This window comes from Netta rufina (genome assembly GCF_964035555.1).
Source record: "Netta rufina genome assembly, chromosome: 3".
NCBI classification, from domain to species: Eukaryota; Metazoa; Chordata; class Aves; order Anseriformes; family Anatidae; genus Netta; species Netta rufina.
Window position 1 is genome coordinate 27,551,654 of NC_140125.1, and position 16,489 is coordinate 27,568,142.

Consider the following 16,489-nt stretch of genomic DNA (forward strand, 5'->3'; position numbering starts at 1 on the left):
TCAGTTAGGGCAGAGTTCCAGCTAAATTGCATCATGAGCTCATTAACTCCCATCTAATCATACAGTCATGGCTGATTAATCACTTCTTCTGGTGCCTTGTTTTAATAAAACTATTTTTCCATACCACTGACCAGCAAACTGCTGTCTAATTTAATGTGTGGGATAGTCTTTGCTGAAGGGAGCAGAATACAATCTGCTTCCACAGATCCAACAGGTATTGTATGAAGCAATCATCACATGCAAGTGTCTTGTATCTGTAATTCTCTCTTTTTTTTTTTTCTTTCTTCTTTTTCTTTTTTTTTTGGTATGTTCCTAAGGAACAGGGAAAACCTGTGTTTCCTCACACAGAGCTGTATAGGTTTCCTGTGCTGCAGAAAGGGACAGGAGGCACTGTAGTTCAGGAGTATAACTGTGGCTGGTGGATTTTTGAATACAGATCATCCATCTCCAACTGCGGAGCTCTGAGTTCATTAATTACTTTGTATTAGTAATCAACAAGATAACTAACACACTAACTAACACATTTTCTCAGCTGTGTGTATGTGCAAATCCATCCCATTTCCATGCCAATGGAAAAATGTAACGCTCCTTTTCTCTTAATAAGTATTAATTAATGAATAAGTCAAGTTCTTAAGGTATGTTCTTAAAAAATGCTGAAGATTTGGAGTTAAATGCACTCGTGACAATTTAAGCTCTCTGCTTCACAGTTCAGTAGCCTAGTTAATGCAGTATCTGAAAGCTGACAACAGTTGTTTTAAATATGATGGACTAAGGTTTTAAGGTTTGCTAGGAGACCCTCCTGTCTAGGAGGAGTCAGAAGTGAGCCAGGGGTTTTGGCTCTTTTCATTTCCTAGCACTGACTATAATGTTTTCTCTTTTGACAAGTTATAGGTGCAGTGAGACAATAATTATTTTTTTGATCAAAGTTTTGAGCCAAGCATGTGAATTATGGCTTCTTATTTCTACAGTTTGATTGTTTTTTATTAGGTTAATGGTTGTCAACAAGTACCAGGCATAACTCACTGGAGTTACAAAACTCTGCGACAGTAATTTTCTTCAGAAATTCTTTGAATAAGTCCTCCATAGTCAGTGGTGTGTCATGAAGAGAGATGGAGCTGTTATGTCCAGCAACCAATGTTGTCCTTACTACAAAATTCGCCCTTCTAAACTTTGAATTTGCATAATGTAAATGTTTCTTACTGCAAAGAAAGAAGAAAAAGAAGAGATAGAAAAGAGAGAAAGAAGTGGAGATTAAAGCATTTCATGCAGTGTGAGCCTTTGTGGCTCATCATGCAGATGGACAAATAAGCTACAAGTAAAAAGCTCTGTGACAAGAAGATGTAATTTAGAGGTTTATTCTACATAAAATCCTGATTTTTCTCAGATTTTTTAGCGATGCCACAGTACTAACAGGAGTACAGGAAATACAAAAAAAAAAAAGTGCACAACTTTTTCAAATAAAGCAAATACTGTCATTTTCTCCTCAGTGCACCTTATTTAGTATCAGACATGATTGTTAGCAGGCCATTTCAAGTAAAGCACAAAAGGAATAAGACTTGGCTTTGATCAGCTACCCTTTGATCAAGTGTAAGTACTGGAAAAAATCAAGGAGTGCAGGCAAAGTATTTTTGCATTATGGATATCCTCAGGGAAAGGCAATGATAGGAATAAAATCATTATCTATTTCATATCACAGAACTGTGACAAGCAAATATTTCCAGCCTGATACATATATTTTTCTTTTGAGTGTATTGTATTTGGAATGAGGATCTATGCCATAAAGGCAAACATTTTGTCATCGCAGAGAAGTTTTCTGGTTTGGAGGTATATGGCAGGCCTTATTCTGGTGTTACTATAACCATTGGACCTCTAATGTGCTCAAGGTTTTATTTCCAGGATGATGGTCAGTAGAAAGTGACTCTGTGAGAAGGAGAAATTATTTTCTCTCTTCACAGTTAACTTTCTGATAAAGGCTGCATACAGAGAAGGACCTAAATCAAACAGACACACAAGTACAGCTTTTTAAGAGTTTTGTAGACAAATACCTTAAATCCTGGACTGGAAGAGAAGACACATCATCAGTTACCTTGTTGAATATTAAATTCAGGAAATCAAGGTGGGCCCTGAAAATAGTTAAGTGTTGTAACATAAACAAAGTTCATTTCAATTTGAAATCTCTGTAGTTAAATTCCAGTTATTCCCACCTTTCTTAGAACTAGACTGAGGTTTTCCTACAAGTTCTGTTTCCACAGCTGAGAAATAAAGTGGAAAAAACAAACAAACAAACAAACAAAAAAAAAAAAAAAAAAACAAACACCAAAGCATATTTTTCTCATAAGACTTTCCTGTTTCTGCCCAGAAAAATTAGTATAAGCATAGAAGAAGACACAACATGCACTAGCTGGAATGCATTGCTTCACTGAGATTTCAGGTCTCAATCCCATAGATCATGACAATGTATCTGTTACAGCTGTCATAAATAACTGTAGATAATGTAATTAGCTCTACTCAGCTAAGATTCTCCTATATGGTGTGGAACAAAAGTCCTTATGTTTTTGCGTGCTGCTCAGTCAGAGGAAAGAAAACAGAATATAGAAGCCAGAATTAGAAATGGTAGGCTGTTCTGCACAGCTTCAAGTAGCTTACTTTCCAATGCTGCGTACTGGTAATGAATGTTGCTATATTAGTGCATGTTCACAGAATCACAGAATTTCTAGATTGGAAGAGACCTCAAGATCATCGAATCCAACCTCTGACCTAACACTAACAGTCCCCACTAAACCATATCCCCAAGCTCTACATCTAAATATCTTTTAAAGACTTCCAGGGATGGTGACTCCACCACTTCCCTGGGCAGCCTGTTCCAATGTCTAACAACCCTTTCGGTAAAGTTCTTCCTAACATCCAACCTAAAACTCCCCTGGCGCAACTTAAGCCCATTCCCCCTCATCCTGTCACCAGGCACGTGGGAGAATAGACCAACCCCCACCTCTCTACAGCCTCCTTTAAGGTATCTGTAGAGAACAGTAAGGTCGCCCCTGAGCCTCCTTTTCTCCAGGCTGAACAAACCCAGCTCCCTCAGCCGCTCCTCGTAGGACTTGTTCTCCATGTTCAGTGCATGTAAGCTTGTGTCATGTCAAAATGTAAAATAAATAAATAAACGAATGAGTTTGTGTATGGTGCCTCATAATGATGGAAAAGTCCCTCTTTATTTCTCTCCATCTTGTTTATGGCTCCTTATGACAGTAGAAAAGAGAGGGAAGAGAACTACATTCCTTCTGTTTTAACTGGCTTTTATGTTTGATTAATGTAATGTTGGGTATCCACAACTCACAGTTAAAAATTTATCAGAAAACCAGTCCTCAGTTTGGATTAAATGAATTTAACGTGTACCCTTGTCAGGAAAAATTGGAGCTCTTACATAGTTCTGAAGAGAAGTCAGAAAATGCAGATCACTCTCCAAAGTTTCTGGATTAGCATTACAGCCAAAGGTTAAATCATGACTGCGTGTTCTTCATGGAGGGCTTCTTTGTGCAGTTACATGATATTTTATGGGAAGTATTAAGATGATAGCATTATACTCACACCTAGTTCAAGAAGATAAATTGTTTTGTAATTCTAAATGCTGCTTTTGATGTTATGTCGGAATACTAGAATACAGTTTTTCTCCTTATAGTACTATCTATACTATGGTATGGGTCCCATACCATTTCAGTAATCATGAAGCACTGCTGTCTGGTGAGGAGTGTGATATTTGAATAGAATTTGGTAGCTTTTTGTAAAATGATTAATTGTAGCAATATGAGTTGCCCACAGTCACTTAGTAAATTATAAAGACCTTATATCTTTCACTCTTTTGGTAACTCTGATGTTCTCATAGCAGGATAATAATTTTCTCTATTCAGAACTGTCAGATGGCAATGAATCCTCTAAATTTTGATATCTAATCTCATCCAGTGTATTGTTTTTTCATCTGGGGAAGTCTGAGTACCCAAATTCATGTGGAAGAAATGTTATAAAACAGCATACTGTATTTGAGGTATATATGCTTTAAGATGGATCCAGCTTCCTCTACTGAAGGAGATACTGTAAAGATGGAAAAGAAGACAAAAATTAGTACATGCATACCTAAACATTTTATTTTTTCAAACAATATGATCTTAGTGATCAGGAGAGAAGATTAGCCATAAGAGGAGTAGTTGCTGAATTCTATGGCTTTGGATTTATTGGCACAAGGCAGTAATGTGCTTTTTACAGTTAATGATGGCATGATAGTTTAAGATAGCACGGTGAGAGAGAACTTCAGGAAGTGACTGGCAACCCCCTCCTGCCATTCCCTCAGCTATTTTGAAGTTCAGACCTTCCAAGACCAGTTGCAAGATCTATCCCTCCTAACAAGTCAACAGGTCAATAAAGCCTAAGTGGAGCCATTCACGGTGAGAACAGGTAATTCCAAGTCTAAGGAGCATGAACTACTCCCAAGAGGGAGGTGACCAGATGTGTTTTGGTAGAATGGACGGTTAGTTGTTTTTGGTTTTGTTTTTTTTTTGCTGTGTTTTGTTTCTATCCCTCTCACCAAAGCTTGTTGATACTTCGCTTTGAAGATGGATATAAAAATTCAGATCTAGTATATACAATTTATCAATACTTGACAATGCTTGACTCTTGAAGCTACCTGGTATCCATTAAAATAAATAGTTCAACATTTGTAAGGCAATTGGTTGTGCAAGTCGTAATGCACATTGAGCTTTGAGTGGATTCTTTCTGAAACCAATTGTGGCTGCCCTGTTCGTTTAAATTTTGTGACAGTAAGAGAACTTCTCAAGGCAAGACAATAAAACATGAATTAATGCAGGTCTTTCTAGCATTGTCACACGGTCAAATTGTTTGTGATGTTATGTTCTTAGTGCATGTGGAATTTGAACAAAAGGTCAATCAAAACCAAGCTAATAAATAAATGAGGTACATGAATCTAACTTGGCTATTTCTCATTTCTTTTTAAAGCCATCATAGTTGCATAGTGTGTATTATGCTTTAGACCATTGCCTGTTTTTCTAACTTATAAATATCTTATATCTTTTATTATTATATTGCATCAATTTTAAATCTCCAGGTGTTTTCTAGAAGAGATACCTGAAGCTGAAGTTGATAATAAAACTCAAAGAATTTATATTATAAATCTAAATACAGTCTAAATCTCAGAAGAGAGGTAGCAATTGTCAAGTTAACAAATGCTTAAAAGTTCATTATGTTAGTTACTACATTAATCAGCTGGCAGGTCACATGGTATTCTCTAAACTTTGTGTGCTAACAGGACCTAACAAAATATAAATATTTTTAACTATATGAAATATAAAACTCAATTTTAATTGAAAAACTTATTGAAAAAATGAGGAAATTTACTTCGAATAAAATTATTTTAATAGGTGATAACCTGCTATGTTGCTTTGAATTATAATAGTTTCAGAAGTAAGCTGAAATCTAAATAATGCTGGTTTTGAAAATTGCTTATAATTTGCACTAAGCTACCTTCTTAAATTATTGCTGTGAGGAATGTTTTATATTCTTTTAATAAATCCTATTTTTTATTTAATCCTAATTTGAATCCTGAGCCATTTCTAACATTGCTAAATTTGTATATGTCATCTGCTAAGGAAAGGTCAGTGTTTACCTGCAGTAAAACCACAGAAGGCTTGATATGCTGCAATGTTTCCTGTGCTAAATCTAGAGACCAATCTACTTCAGATGTGCCAGCTAAGTTTTTAATAGTTAGTGCCATACTAGCCTTTCTAGTAGCTGAATTTTTCTAGTTCTGTTTATCCTGGCTGAGACTATATAATGGTGCAAAGATTTTTAGATAGGGTAGTTTAAAATCAGTTTCAGTTTACTTAATGAGCCTTAAGACAGTTTTATTAACACAAAATCTTAAGCTTTCAGAGTCATTCTCTGTCATTCCCCATAGGAAAAAAGAACGATGTTTTGATGTTTTGTTCTCTGTTCGTGTGCAAGGTATTTTCTAATGCTGCAGGCTGTGTAGGGTCTGGGTTTGACAGCTATCCCCTAATTTTAGATTTCATACTTCTAGCATTCATTACACTGACAAATACTGGGCAGCCACCATTAAATCTTTTAGAATGAAAAAAATGAAAAATATTCACCAAGGGCGTAGCTTTACTCAAGAGAAAATGGGTATATGTTTTGTGTGAATCTGTGTTCTGTATTTTTGACCAGTTAGCACAGAATACAATGTGCAGTTAATTCAGCATCAGTCTTTGTTTGCTGTCTATTGTCTGATATTTAGATGGATGTTTTGAACTTCCAGAATTTGAAGCACTTTCCATAAAATAAAGAGGAAAAAGTGAGGTATTGACATTTTAAAGAGGGAACGCCAAAAGAATAACTTCTACTCATGTATTTTCTTTCACGCTGGATACATTTCTGAAAAAGCGAAATGTTAAATTCAAAATAAACTTTGATATGCTATATTTAAAGAAAGAGATTTACTGATTTCTTGCTTTTTCTTTCTACAGCTAGTTGATGTGGAAAAATGGGTATGTGATTCTGTCTTTTATTCGCTTGATCCCAAATGTTTCATGTTGCCACTGAGTCTAATTTGTCTGTTTTTATACCCTGTGTGCTCATGAATGTTTATCTTGCTTGGCTCAAAAAAAGGAGGCAAATGCATGGCCTTGTAGGATCTGGTCATTCCTGAAATTCAATACCAAATTCATGCTGCCACAATGACTTTTATCTCTTTTAATTTGATCTTAGAATTGTGCAGTGCACATTTCTGATTCTTGCCTCTCAGTTTTGAGCCTTGCTGTCTAGTGTTATAACTCCATTCTGTAACCCACCTTGTCTTTTCCAGTATAGACAATGTAATCCTAAAATGCATGACAATAAGATAATTAATACTGATAAATAATGTGTAATGCTCTATCTAGCTGCTACAAATATATATATTAAATCTTTAAAGATGGAGAACAGCTGCTACAGAATAAAAAAAGTTGTTCATAGATCTTAGCAAGTAATGTCAAAGCACAGCTCTCTGCTAGATGTTTTGCCAAGGCCTTTCCTGATGTGTCTGTGTATACCATGCATATTTGTGTGGGCATCTGGTATAACTTCCCCATATCGGACATGTTTGCATATGTCTTTTTCCAACATAATCTGTAACATCAGCATATGTATGAGTTAGTGGTCTTAAAGGTGTGTGTAGAATTGTTTGTTCACATTAAAAAAAAAAAAAAAAAAAGTTAGAAGCCTCTCTGAAAGCTTGGACCATTAAAGGCCTCTGCCATTTCTTAGTATCTAGTTTGCACTACACGTGACGAGAAACCATTGAGATGTCATTTGGAGTATGGACAATGACAATGCTAGAATGCTGGTCTCGATTTATTTCAGCTAGACTTTATAGAACTTGAATCTGTGATTACTACATGTTTATAGTAACAAATATATGTAACATATAGTAACAAGCTCAAGTTAGAGCTTGCTTGAGAGTCCTATAGGTAAGTACATTTTTTAAAAAGGTGGCTTAAGCTTTTCAGTACACTTTCTTCTCACATATCACCAATTATCTATGCTAGGACTATATATATATGTGAGATAAATACATATAATTACATACAAAAATTCTTATAATATTTATAAATGAGCAACTGTTGTGTTAATTTCAGTTCATTGGATCAGTATGATGGCATTATCTGTGTCATGTGAATCTTATATTTTTGAAAAACAACATGGTTTGATTTGGAATGCTTTTAAAACTATAGTAATGGTCAGGTAGTCTTCTCATTCAACCTTTTAATTACAAGTAAGAGAGCTTGGTTCTAAATCTTCGGAGTCTGTGGGTCTTATTAACAATTTTACTGTAGAGGAAAAAACAGCAATAATAAGGAAGTTGAGTATTATACAGGCACCTGGCTGCATACTCCATGAAGTGTGAAAAAAATGTGAGCCAGGAGTTTACTGGTTACACTCTTACATAGCATCTTTTTTTTTTTTTTTTTAAAAACTGAAGTATTCAAAGAGTATGTACTTGGAAAATACAATGTTACTTGCATAAATACAGGTTGGATCTGCTTTTTTAAATTATTATTTTTTTTTTTTCCCCAGAATTTATAACATCACAATCTTATGTTTTGGAAAGGCTGCTTCACAGAAGCGGGTCCTTATACCATGTTGAAATGGAATGTTTTCCATGGCAGCAGAGCTAAATGCTTCTTTGTGACTTACATGAGCTAAAGACTCTTCTTAGTAGACCAATTAAATAATCCAGGCAGATTCCTATGTGATGGTGCTGAACTGGGTGCTGGCATTGCCTCAGATATTAAATTCTTCCATCTCAGGTGAGCCCTCGTTTGCTCTGTAAGGCATCTCTTAGTCCTCTTTGTAATTCTAGAGGGTTCCCATGGTGGATTGCAGATGTACACGCTGAATTAATCCAGAATGCCTTACAGGGACATACAAAACTGAAAGGTGCATTTTAAAAGCAGTTATTAGACTGCAGCTGAAAGCTGTCTATTGCACAGCTGGTATAACAGCTGATACATGGTCAATGAGGCCAGGTGCCTCATTTTAATACATGTATCTCTCCATAAGTCATCTTCCAGTGTAGAATGCAGTGGTTAATGCAAGTCTTTTCACTTATGTCTACATACGTGTGGACACCTTGAAGCCCAAGCTCGGAGCCAAATTATACAAACTTCATGCCATAGTAGTGATCAAATTAATAACTGAACTTTCTGCAAGCAGTTTCACACAGTTCAAAGAAGAAGGTATACTCATTGACTTCTGAGCAGTTCCAACCTGTAAAGTCTGCTGGTAAAATTTTTAGAATGAATTACTCCAGTTCAGCTGTGCCTCTCTTCAATTACTATGAATCTTCTTGTAATTTTGTCCCCAAGCCTTTATTATGCTGTAAGAAGAAGGGCATTGAAGCTAGGTAATAACTAAGTGGACTTGAGATATTCCTTGAACCTTTGGTTTTTTCCTTTTGTATCTTGACAGGTGTGACTGTGAGGACTGTAGGTCTGCTTCAGTACTGAATCAAACAGATTAGTTTCAGATACCTTGCAAAACATAAAATCTAATGGAAGTAGGGTTTATCTTTTCTGTCATGCCTCTGTTACATGTTTGAAAAAGGGCTTTTCTGCTTTTAGTGAAACTATCAGGGTGGGGATGACACATTTGATCAGAGAGAGCTACAGAATTTAAACTGAAGGTTAGAAGACACTGAATGTATTTTATTTACAGAGGAAATAGCAGTAGTAAAATAAGCTGAATTTGAATAATGCATAGCAAATGAAATTCCTTTCATCCTGCCTTTATTTTTTTTCTCTTTTAATATCTTTACGAAATAGGTTAAAGAATTTTAAAATGTCTGTTGTTGTGAATTAGCAACAATTGGTATTAGCTTGAAATGTTCAGGAACTGTCCAGATTTTTAGAGTAGGTGGTGTTTACTTTTAAGGCTTGATTTTTAAAGGACTTCTATTCTCATAAAAGCACCTGAATTTGTCTTGACTTCAAAAAGAAATGCTTATCACTCTAACAGAGTTCAACATAAGGAATATCAATTTTCTAGGGCATCTATGGTTTCCAAAACCTGGCCTTTTTACACATTTGCCTACATATGGTTGGTGAATTATTTTGGCAAAGCTGTGTTAACTATATCACTGTAGGATTTTAAATAAAGAGACAGAGGAACCTCTTCTGATGGAGGTAATGGTTAATCTTTTTCTTTTTTTTTTTTTCCTCAAGTAGCTATTGTATTAGCTGTTTATGCCCCTAGTATAAGGAAATTTCAGTTTCTTTGGAAAAGAGAAACTTGCAGAATAAGAAAACACTCTTTGAGGACACTTTTCAGAATTGTTTCATTGAAAAGAATTCTGGATTGAAAAGAACTAAATATTTTATGATTCTAAGTTCTGGCTTTGAGGACAATGTGGACTGGATAACTATAGCAGTAACTTCTAAGTAGATTTTGAGTAGAGGAAGCAAGCTGGGATTGTTGTAGAGTTTTGAGAGAATCACAAAACAAAGCTTCATTGGAAAGTAATAGTTGCTATAACATGTCTTCTGTACCATTTAAAGTAATTCATTGCACATCCATGCTTTGTAATCATTGTGACCTTCAATCATTAAATTAATTATCTAATGAGTCAAAAAATATTTTTTGAGATTTTCTGTTAAAACTGAATTATTTTACTTAAATACGGCTATCATATTTTTGAAGTAGGAAAATATGCTGATTACACAAAAATATTTGATCCTACAGCCTAAATAATTTCTACTCTTTTAATACAATAGTAGAATTTCTAGCTGTGTATTAGGATTTACTTGGCATTTCTTCTGCAGCCCATATTACAGATCTGAGAATTTCAAGCAGTGTAGTACTGTGAATTGCAGCAAAATGTCTACTTTGTTTACTTGTTTTCCATATTTTTAATAGTTTTTTGTAAAGATTTGACATTTCTTTGTAAGCAAATTTCTACAAGAATAGTATGAACGGTATATTTCAGATATACAAAAGGCATACTCTAAATTGAGGTTTTCAAAACTAGTCTCAGGGGCTTTTCTTTCAAAAATTCAAGATTAAGTATTATTGCTCTTTTGCTCTTTTCTTCTAGCCAGAGAGCCCAAGAATGAAGATGAAATTAATATAAGTTAGAAGTGCTAACCATAAGTCCTCTAAAGAGCCAAATCATACAAGAGTCGCCAACAGCTGTAAATATTTGCATTAACAGCACATCCTTAGTGCCCTTGAATAAGCCTTTAATAGCTTTTTATTTATTTGTTTCTATTAGAGTGAGAATGGTTAGGATGATGGATAGAATGATGGATGTTATGTGCCTAAAATTTAATTGTCTAATATAAAATCTTGCAAAGGCATAAGTATCAGAATCTTTTTCAATATGATCTTCTCTGTCTCTCTCTTTGTTTCTTTTTTTTTTCGTTCTTTTTTTTTTTTTTTTTTTTTTAAAGTCATGGTCCATGTCATGGAGGTAATCCTGCTGCTGAATATTGAGAGTTTAATTCCTTTGCAGAGATGGTATTCATGTGATGCTGAGCACTCACACAGGCATTTGACTCCAAAACATCAAATAGTATATGCAGCTGAAGACTTAAAATCAGTTGAATATGATTATACAGTTTTCAGTTGCCTTCAATTATCAGTCCTACCTCTCAGGATAACTTTTGAGAAGAGAAGATTTTAATGTCAGTGAAACAGGCACACGTAAAACTCACAACACTTTCTGCTTTCTTGAACAAGTGAATTCTAGAGGTGAAATGATGTCTTCGGTACTTTCAGTCATCAGACTTGCTTTCATTTCAGTAGGATGAGATTTCACACAGAGCCTTTTATTTGTAGCCCAGAAATACATCAGAAGTCTAATTATTGCATTGCTTCTTGGCCTCTAAATGCTCAGTAGAGAGCCTCCAGTGGATTCTTCAATTTCAGTGTTTGATACAGTGTAAGTGTTCTGTACTTAGTTCAGAATTGGTCATCTCTTCAGACATAGGAATTGCTTTAGGCATTCTCAATGTAGACAGTGTAGGATTAGCAAGTTATTTTGACTCATAGCTGTAGCAAGGAAGAGAATCAGAAACTTCTCCTGTGTAGTTGGTCCCATCCTAAAGAAAATGCCAGCTTCATAAATCAGATAAATCTGATAAATAAAAAAAAATCATAAATCATAAATCACATTCTAGAAATGCCTCTCTTCCTTGACTGTAAAGTAAGTCTACAGAACTAGTAGAAATCTACTTAGCACATATAAATCTCTTCCTTAATAACTCTAAGACTTAGTTTTTTTTTTATAGCATGTCATACTGGATAGTACATACATCAATATCATTTGTAAGGATGTGCAGCAAGTAGAGTTTCATACATAAAGATGACCAAGCTCTGCTGTCACCTGTGCAGCTCCACAGATGGAGCAGTAGCTTTGTGTATAACTAAAATAATAGATCATGACAATTTGATCTCTTCTTTTACTTTTAGCCAAGTAGGTGAATAGTGGACAACAATCATTTGTTTTATTTATTGTACTTTATTGTACTTAGTGACTGTATCAGTCTGTATCACTTTAACACTTTGCTATCAATCTTTCATGAACAAAACCTTTCAGGAGTGATGGGTGTTAGAATGACATTAATAAATTTCAAGTTATAGATCTGTCTGTTTAATTTTCAAGTACATATTCTGAATTGCAAATGTTCATCCAGGAATGTATGTGCATAGGCATCCTGAGGTACAGGGAGCAAGTGTGGAGGATCAGAAGGTTCTTTGCACAGGATGAGTTAGAGCAGTGCTTTGTGTAACAGCCTGTTGCACACCTAAAGTGCATAATTTCTGCCTTTTTTGCTTTAGGGGTCATTTTTTTTCCCCCAGTCTATAAGTTAATGGTTTTGAAAGGGAGCATTCTTCCTTACCTAAGAAGGGAATTGATTTAAAAATAGGGGGGGAACTTTCTTGCAAAAGGGAGTGACAGGAGTATCTGAAACCCCCTCTTGTGTATTTGACTGTAGCCAGGCAGCTGGGACCATCCCAGTTCATGCCATGTAGCTTCTCAAACTTGGCCTAAAGCTTTGCAGGAGCATTCTCTTCACTTTCACAGTGATAAGTTGCATTTAAGTGTTTGCTGTGAAGAGAAAGCATTCTTACACTAACAATTAACTTTGAGAGTATTTTTCCCCCTGGTGGTTTTGAGGCAGTAGGTAAATGAGTGGATACGGGTTCAGAGTTCCCTCACCCACTGTTATCTTTCAAGGTTTCTGGCTTGGGGGAACTGTTCATGGCATTTTCTGTCTCTTAGAATGACATGTAAATCATCTTCAAAATTATTAAGGAATCAGAGTAACTCTAAAAAATGCAACATTGCAACAGCAAACAGATGAATAGTGGTTTTCTTTTGTTTGTTACAGTTCATTTAATATGTCAACAGAAAGAGTTGTTAATTCTGGCTTTTCAAAAAATCCAGTGTAAGAGCCCGCTGTGTAATTTGAGTTATTGGGGAAGAGATAAATTATTTACATTAATCTGAAGCTAGTTAAGAGGCTATAAAACAAGTGGTTAAAATAAATGATCAAAAAGAGAACCAGCAGATCCACAGAGGGACTGTTGGTTAATGTACTCGTCACATGAAAAAGCAGTGTGGTTATGCAGTTCTCAGAGTAAAGTTTCGTAGATGAATGGCAGTCAGAAGAGCCTGAAGTCTTTGATGGATATAATCTCCTTGATAAACAGAGAACATTTTGGCAAGTGATATTTTGTATTGATGGATAGAGGAAAGATTATATTAGAATTAATTATGTAATTAACTGGTTTCTTTATTAATGAATTTATGCACACAGAGCACTGTAGACAGCTGAACAAAGAGTTATGGTTAGCTTCTGGAGCCACCCAGTAAAAGCAAACAAAATATTGGGATAAGAAGTGGAATAACTAATAATGACAAAATGATCACACTGCTGATCTATGCACATATTTTAAGTAAACGCTTTAGGGGAGTAGTGGACAAGGTGTCTGATCTTTAGTTTTGCTCAATTTGTTTCCAAATGTTTAAATACTAAATAAAACTAGAAGACTTTCCAGAAGAGAAGAACATTTTGACATCAGTAGGTTACATCATATTATTTATTTATTTATCATCTAAAATATCTTGTGTATCTCTGAGAATAGATGCTTCTGTTTTTCTGTGTTTAAAGCATGTATGAAATGAAAGCACCCAGTCTTGCCTGGAGACTATCCAGTTAGACTCTTTTTACATGGCATAGAGGTTTGCTGCTGGACTTCAGTCCCTAGCTTCAACATTTCAGCAATCAAAACACGAACTCAAAAGAGGAAAGGGTGGCTTTAGACCTCTTGAAGAGAAAATCAGGTCACTGCATGTAACCTAACACAAAACTGCTATTCTTAAGACAAAACTATTCTTAAGCACCTCTATGAAAATTAACCTCAAAATTTCCATAATTCTCTGACATCAGTAATGTGGCACTTCATTGTTTTTAATTCACTGCATGAAATACTACTAGTGTTTTCATTTTATTAACTTAATTTGCATTTAGATATGATAAATTAGCACAATGCTAGTGTTGTTCCCCAGACTGCACTTTGAATGCCAGACTTTATAACTTTAATTGAACTTAGAAACAATCTGCAGAGCAAGTAGTTAAAGATAGTCAGGTATGGCATCTATTTTACCTGTACTGTGTTTTATCTTTAAGCAATAAGTATTTTATGTGATATATAATTTAAAGTAAAAAATCTGAGATTATGCATAAAAATTGAAGCCTTGTTCTGAGCAGCTGTTTTGCTTTCTAGCACAAGCTATAATTATGCTAATTGCAATGATAAATGATCCTTTTAAATGTGGTTTGTAGTTCTGTGTATCCCACTCACTATTTTAAGGAAAACAAATCCCATTTTTAAGCACCTGAAAGCAAATATTCATTTCACATTTTCTCTTTTTTTCCCCCTCTGTCATCGCTCTACAGAAATTTATGATGAAGGTAAGCAAGTTAAATATTTAGTATTGTACTTTCTGTGAATTCCTATAATTTCATTTATTTCCTTATTTTTATTTATTTTTAACATCAACATGAAACTTGCCTTCACTGAAATAGAACACTGATTTTTTTTTTTAAATTTTTTTTTTAAATAGGGATTTAGAAAACACAGTGGCTCTAGGTTGCATCGAGGTTCTGGTTTATTTAGGTCATGATGCACCAAAGGCAGGCACTTGTGTCAGTGGAGACAGGACACTGGGCCAGCACCTGTAATTCTCAGTTCATTCTTGCCTTTTCAGTGAGAATGCAGCACTGTCTGGTAAACGTGAAATCTGGAGTCAATGAATAAATAGCAGAAGTTCCAGTAAAACACATGGGCATTTTGCAAAGTGGGGGACATCTCTCTGCTGCTGCTGTAACAGCACTACTGTTGTGATGGTGCCTCAGTGGGGGCAAGTGGGCAGCCCTTGGGTTGAGTGTCATTGGCACTTCACTGCCTCAGGTCAATGAGCAGGATCTCTGCTTCTCTGCATCCTTTTGTTTTGTTTTCCCTTTCACTATGGCAAGCTATTTGGAGAACTTCCCAAGCATTCTGAATAATTGACATTTGTAATAGTTGGCTATGATTTAGCCAAGATGTGTTGGTTATCTACTTTTTATTTTTGCCTTTAACTATCAAAGTCTGTTCCCAGTTCATCTTCTGAAATGATTTGCTTACTGATTTTCATCCCTAGGAGCCTGCGGTTCTGTGGTATGATCTTGCTTGCTTCATTGTCACTCTCCACCAGGGAGGAATTCAGGGCTAGATAAGCAGTGCTATTTTAAGGGCTGAATTTAATGACGTCAGAGGAGTTTTCTTAATGTGACTCCTCTGCTGATCCATCGTTTCCTCCCACTTGGCTGTCTGTCTTATTCTTTATCTGTGAGTTTCTTTCTCAAGTGACAAGGATGACTCACATTCCTCGTATCATACAGTAACAGAAAAAGATTTTGCACAGTCCTTAACCTGTGAAAAATGCCTCTCTCCTCCACTTACTTAGCTCTAAAATAGCCAGGCAGATTTTTATTAATTTCTTCCATCTCCTCTGTGGAGGAGGAGGAGGTGGGAAATCTTCACTAGGCTAGGGAAGAATCGATAAATTTTATCCTCTTGGATAATTTTTCCCCAAATTGCTCTAAATGCTTGAAAATATGAGTTTTTAATGGCAGTATTACCTCAACCATAAATATAAATGTTTGTTTTACATAGAGAGTTGGAAACAGATGATCAATATTATTTATTTTTGATTTATTTTCACTGTTATAGCTGCTTCTCATTAATGTGAAGTTCCCCATTACCGGGGAAGGGAAATATAAATGTAGTGTTGAAAATATTAATCACAAGGTATATCTGAAGTGTTTCTTATTACGTAGCTGTTTATTCTTCCTTCCAGCAAGTCAATATTATTGAAACTGGGATCATTTAGCATGGTGCTGGCAGAAATGTTTGTCGTCATGACCAATTATTCTAATCTTTTTAATACATATAGTAAAATATCTCTGTGTTCTTAACTGAGTAAGACGTGCTCATGGTTTTTAATGGCAATTGATTTATTCAGGTGATATTTATGTGAAGTCTAGTTACACATTGTACTGTGGCTTTGAAAGCAAGACATAGTTTGGAAACCTATAGCTTAGCTTAGCTCCTTTTTCTGTTCTTTGGCTTGGAGCAACACATAAAATAGGAGGTAAGTGCTGACCATGTTAATAAAAGAGCTGCGGGGTGTTTTTTGGTTTTGTTTATTTTGTTTGTCACAGTGGCCATCCATATTGAAGAGCAGGTACCAGCAGAGCTATCAGTTATGCTAATCTTCTTACCTGAATTTTTGCAGTACTTAGTGTTCTGCAGTGAATTCCATGAATAAAAGTAGCCTGACTAAGTAGTGATTTAAAAAGAAAGTGTAAAGACTAGAATACATATAATATCTTCGTAG

General features: G+C 35.3%; 1 protein-coding gene across 1 annotated transcript in view; it reads left to right on the plus strand.

Moving 5' to 3' along the window:
• The window catches only part of RYR2 (ryanodine receptor 2), a gene marked incomplete at both ends in the record, with an annotated part of 408,872 nt that overhangs the window by 144,796 nt on the left and 247,587 nt on the right, over positions 1–16,489 (plus strand). The window contains 2 exons of the mRNA XM_084285045.1: positions 6,531–6,551; positions 14,505–14,519. Coding sequence (XP_084141171.1) covers positions 6,531–6,551; positions 14,505–14,519 — 36 coding nt within the window. The remainder of the gene's footprint in view (positions 1–6,530; positions 6,552–14,504; positions 14,520–16,489) is intronic.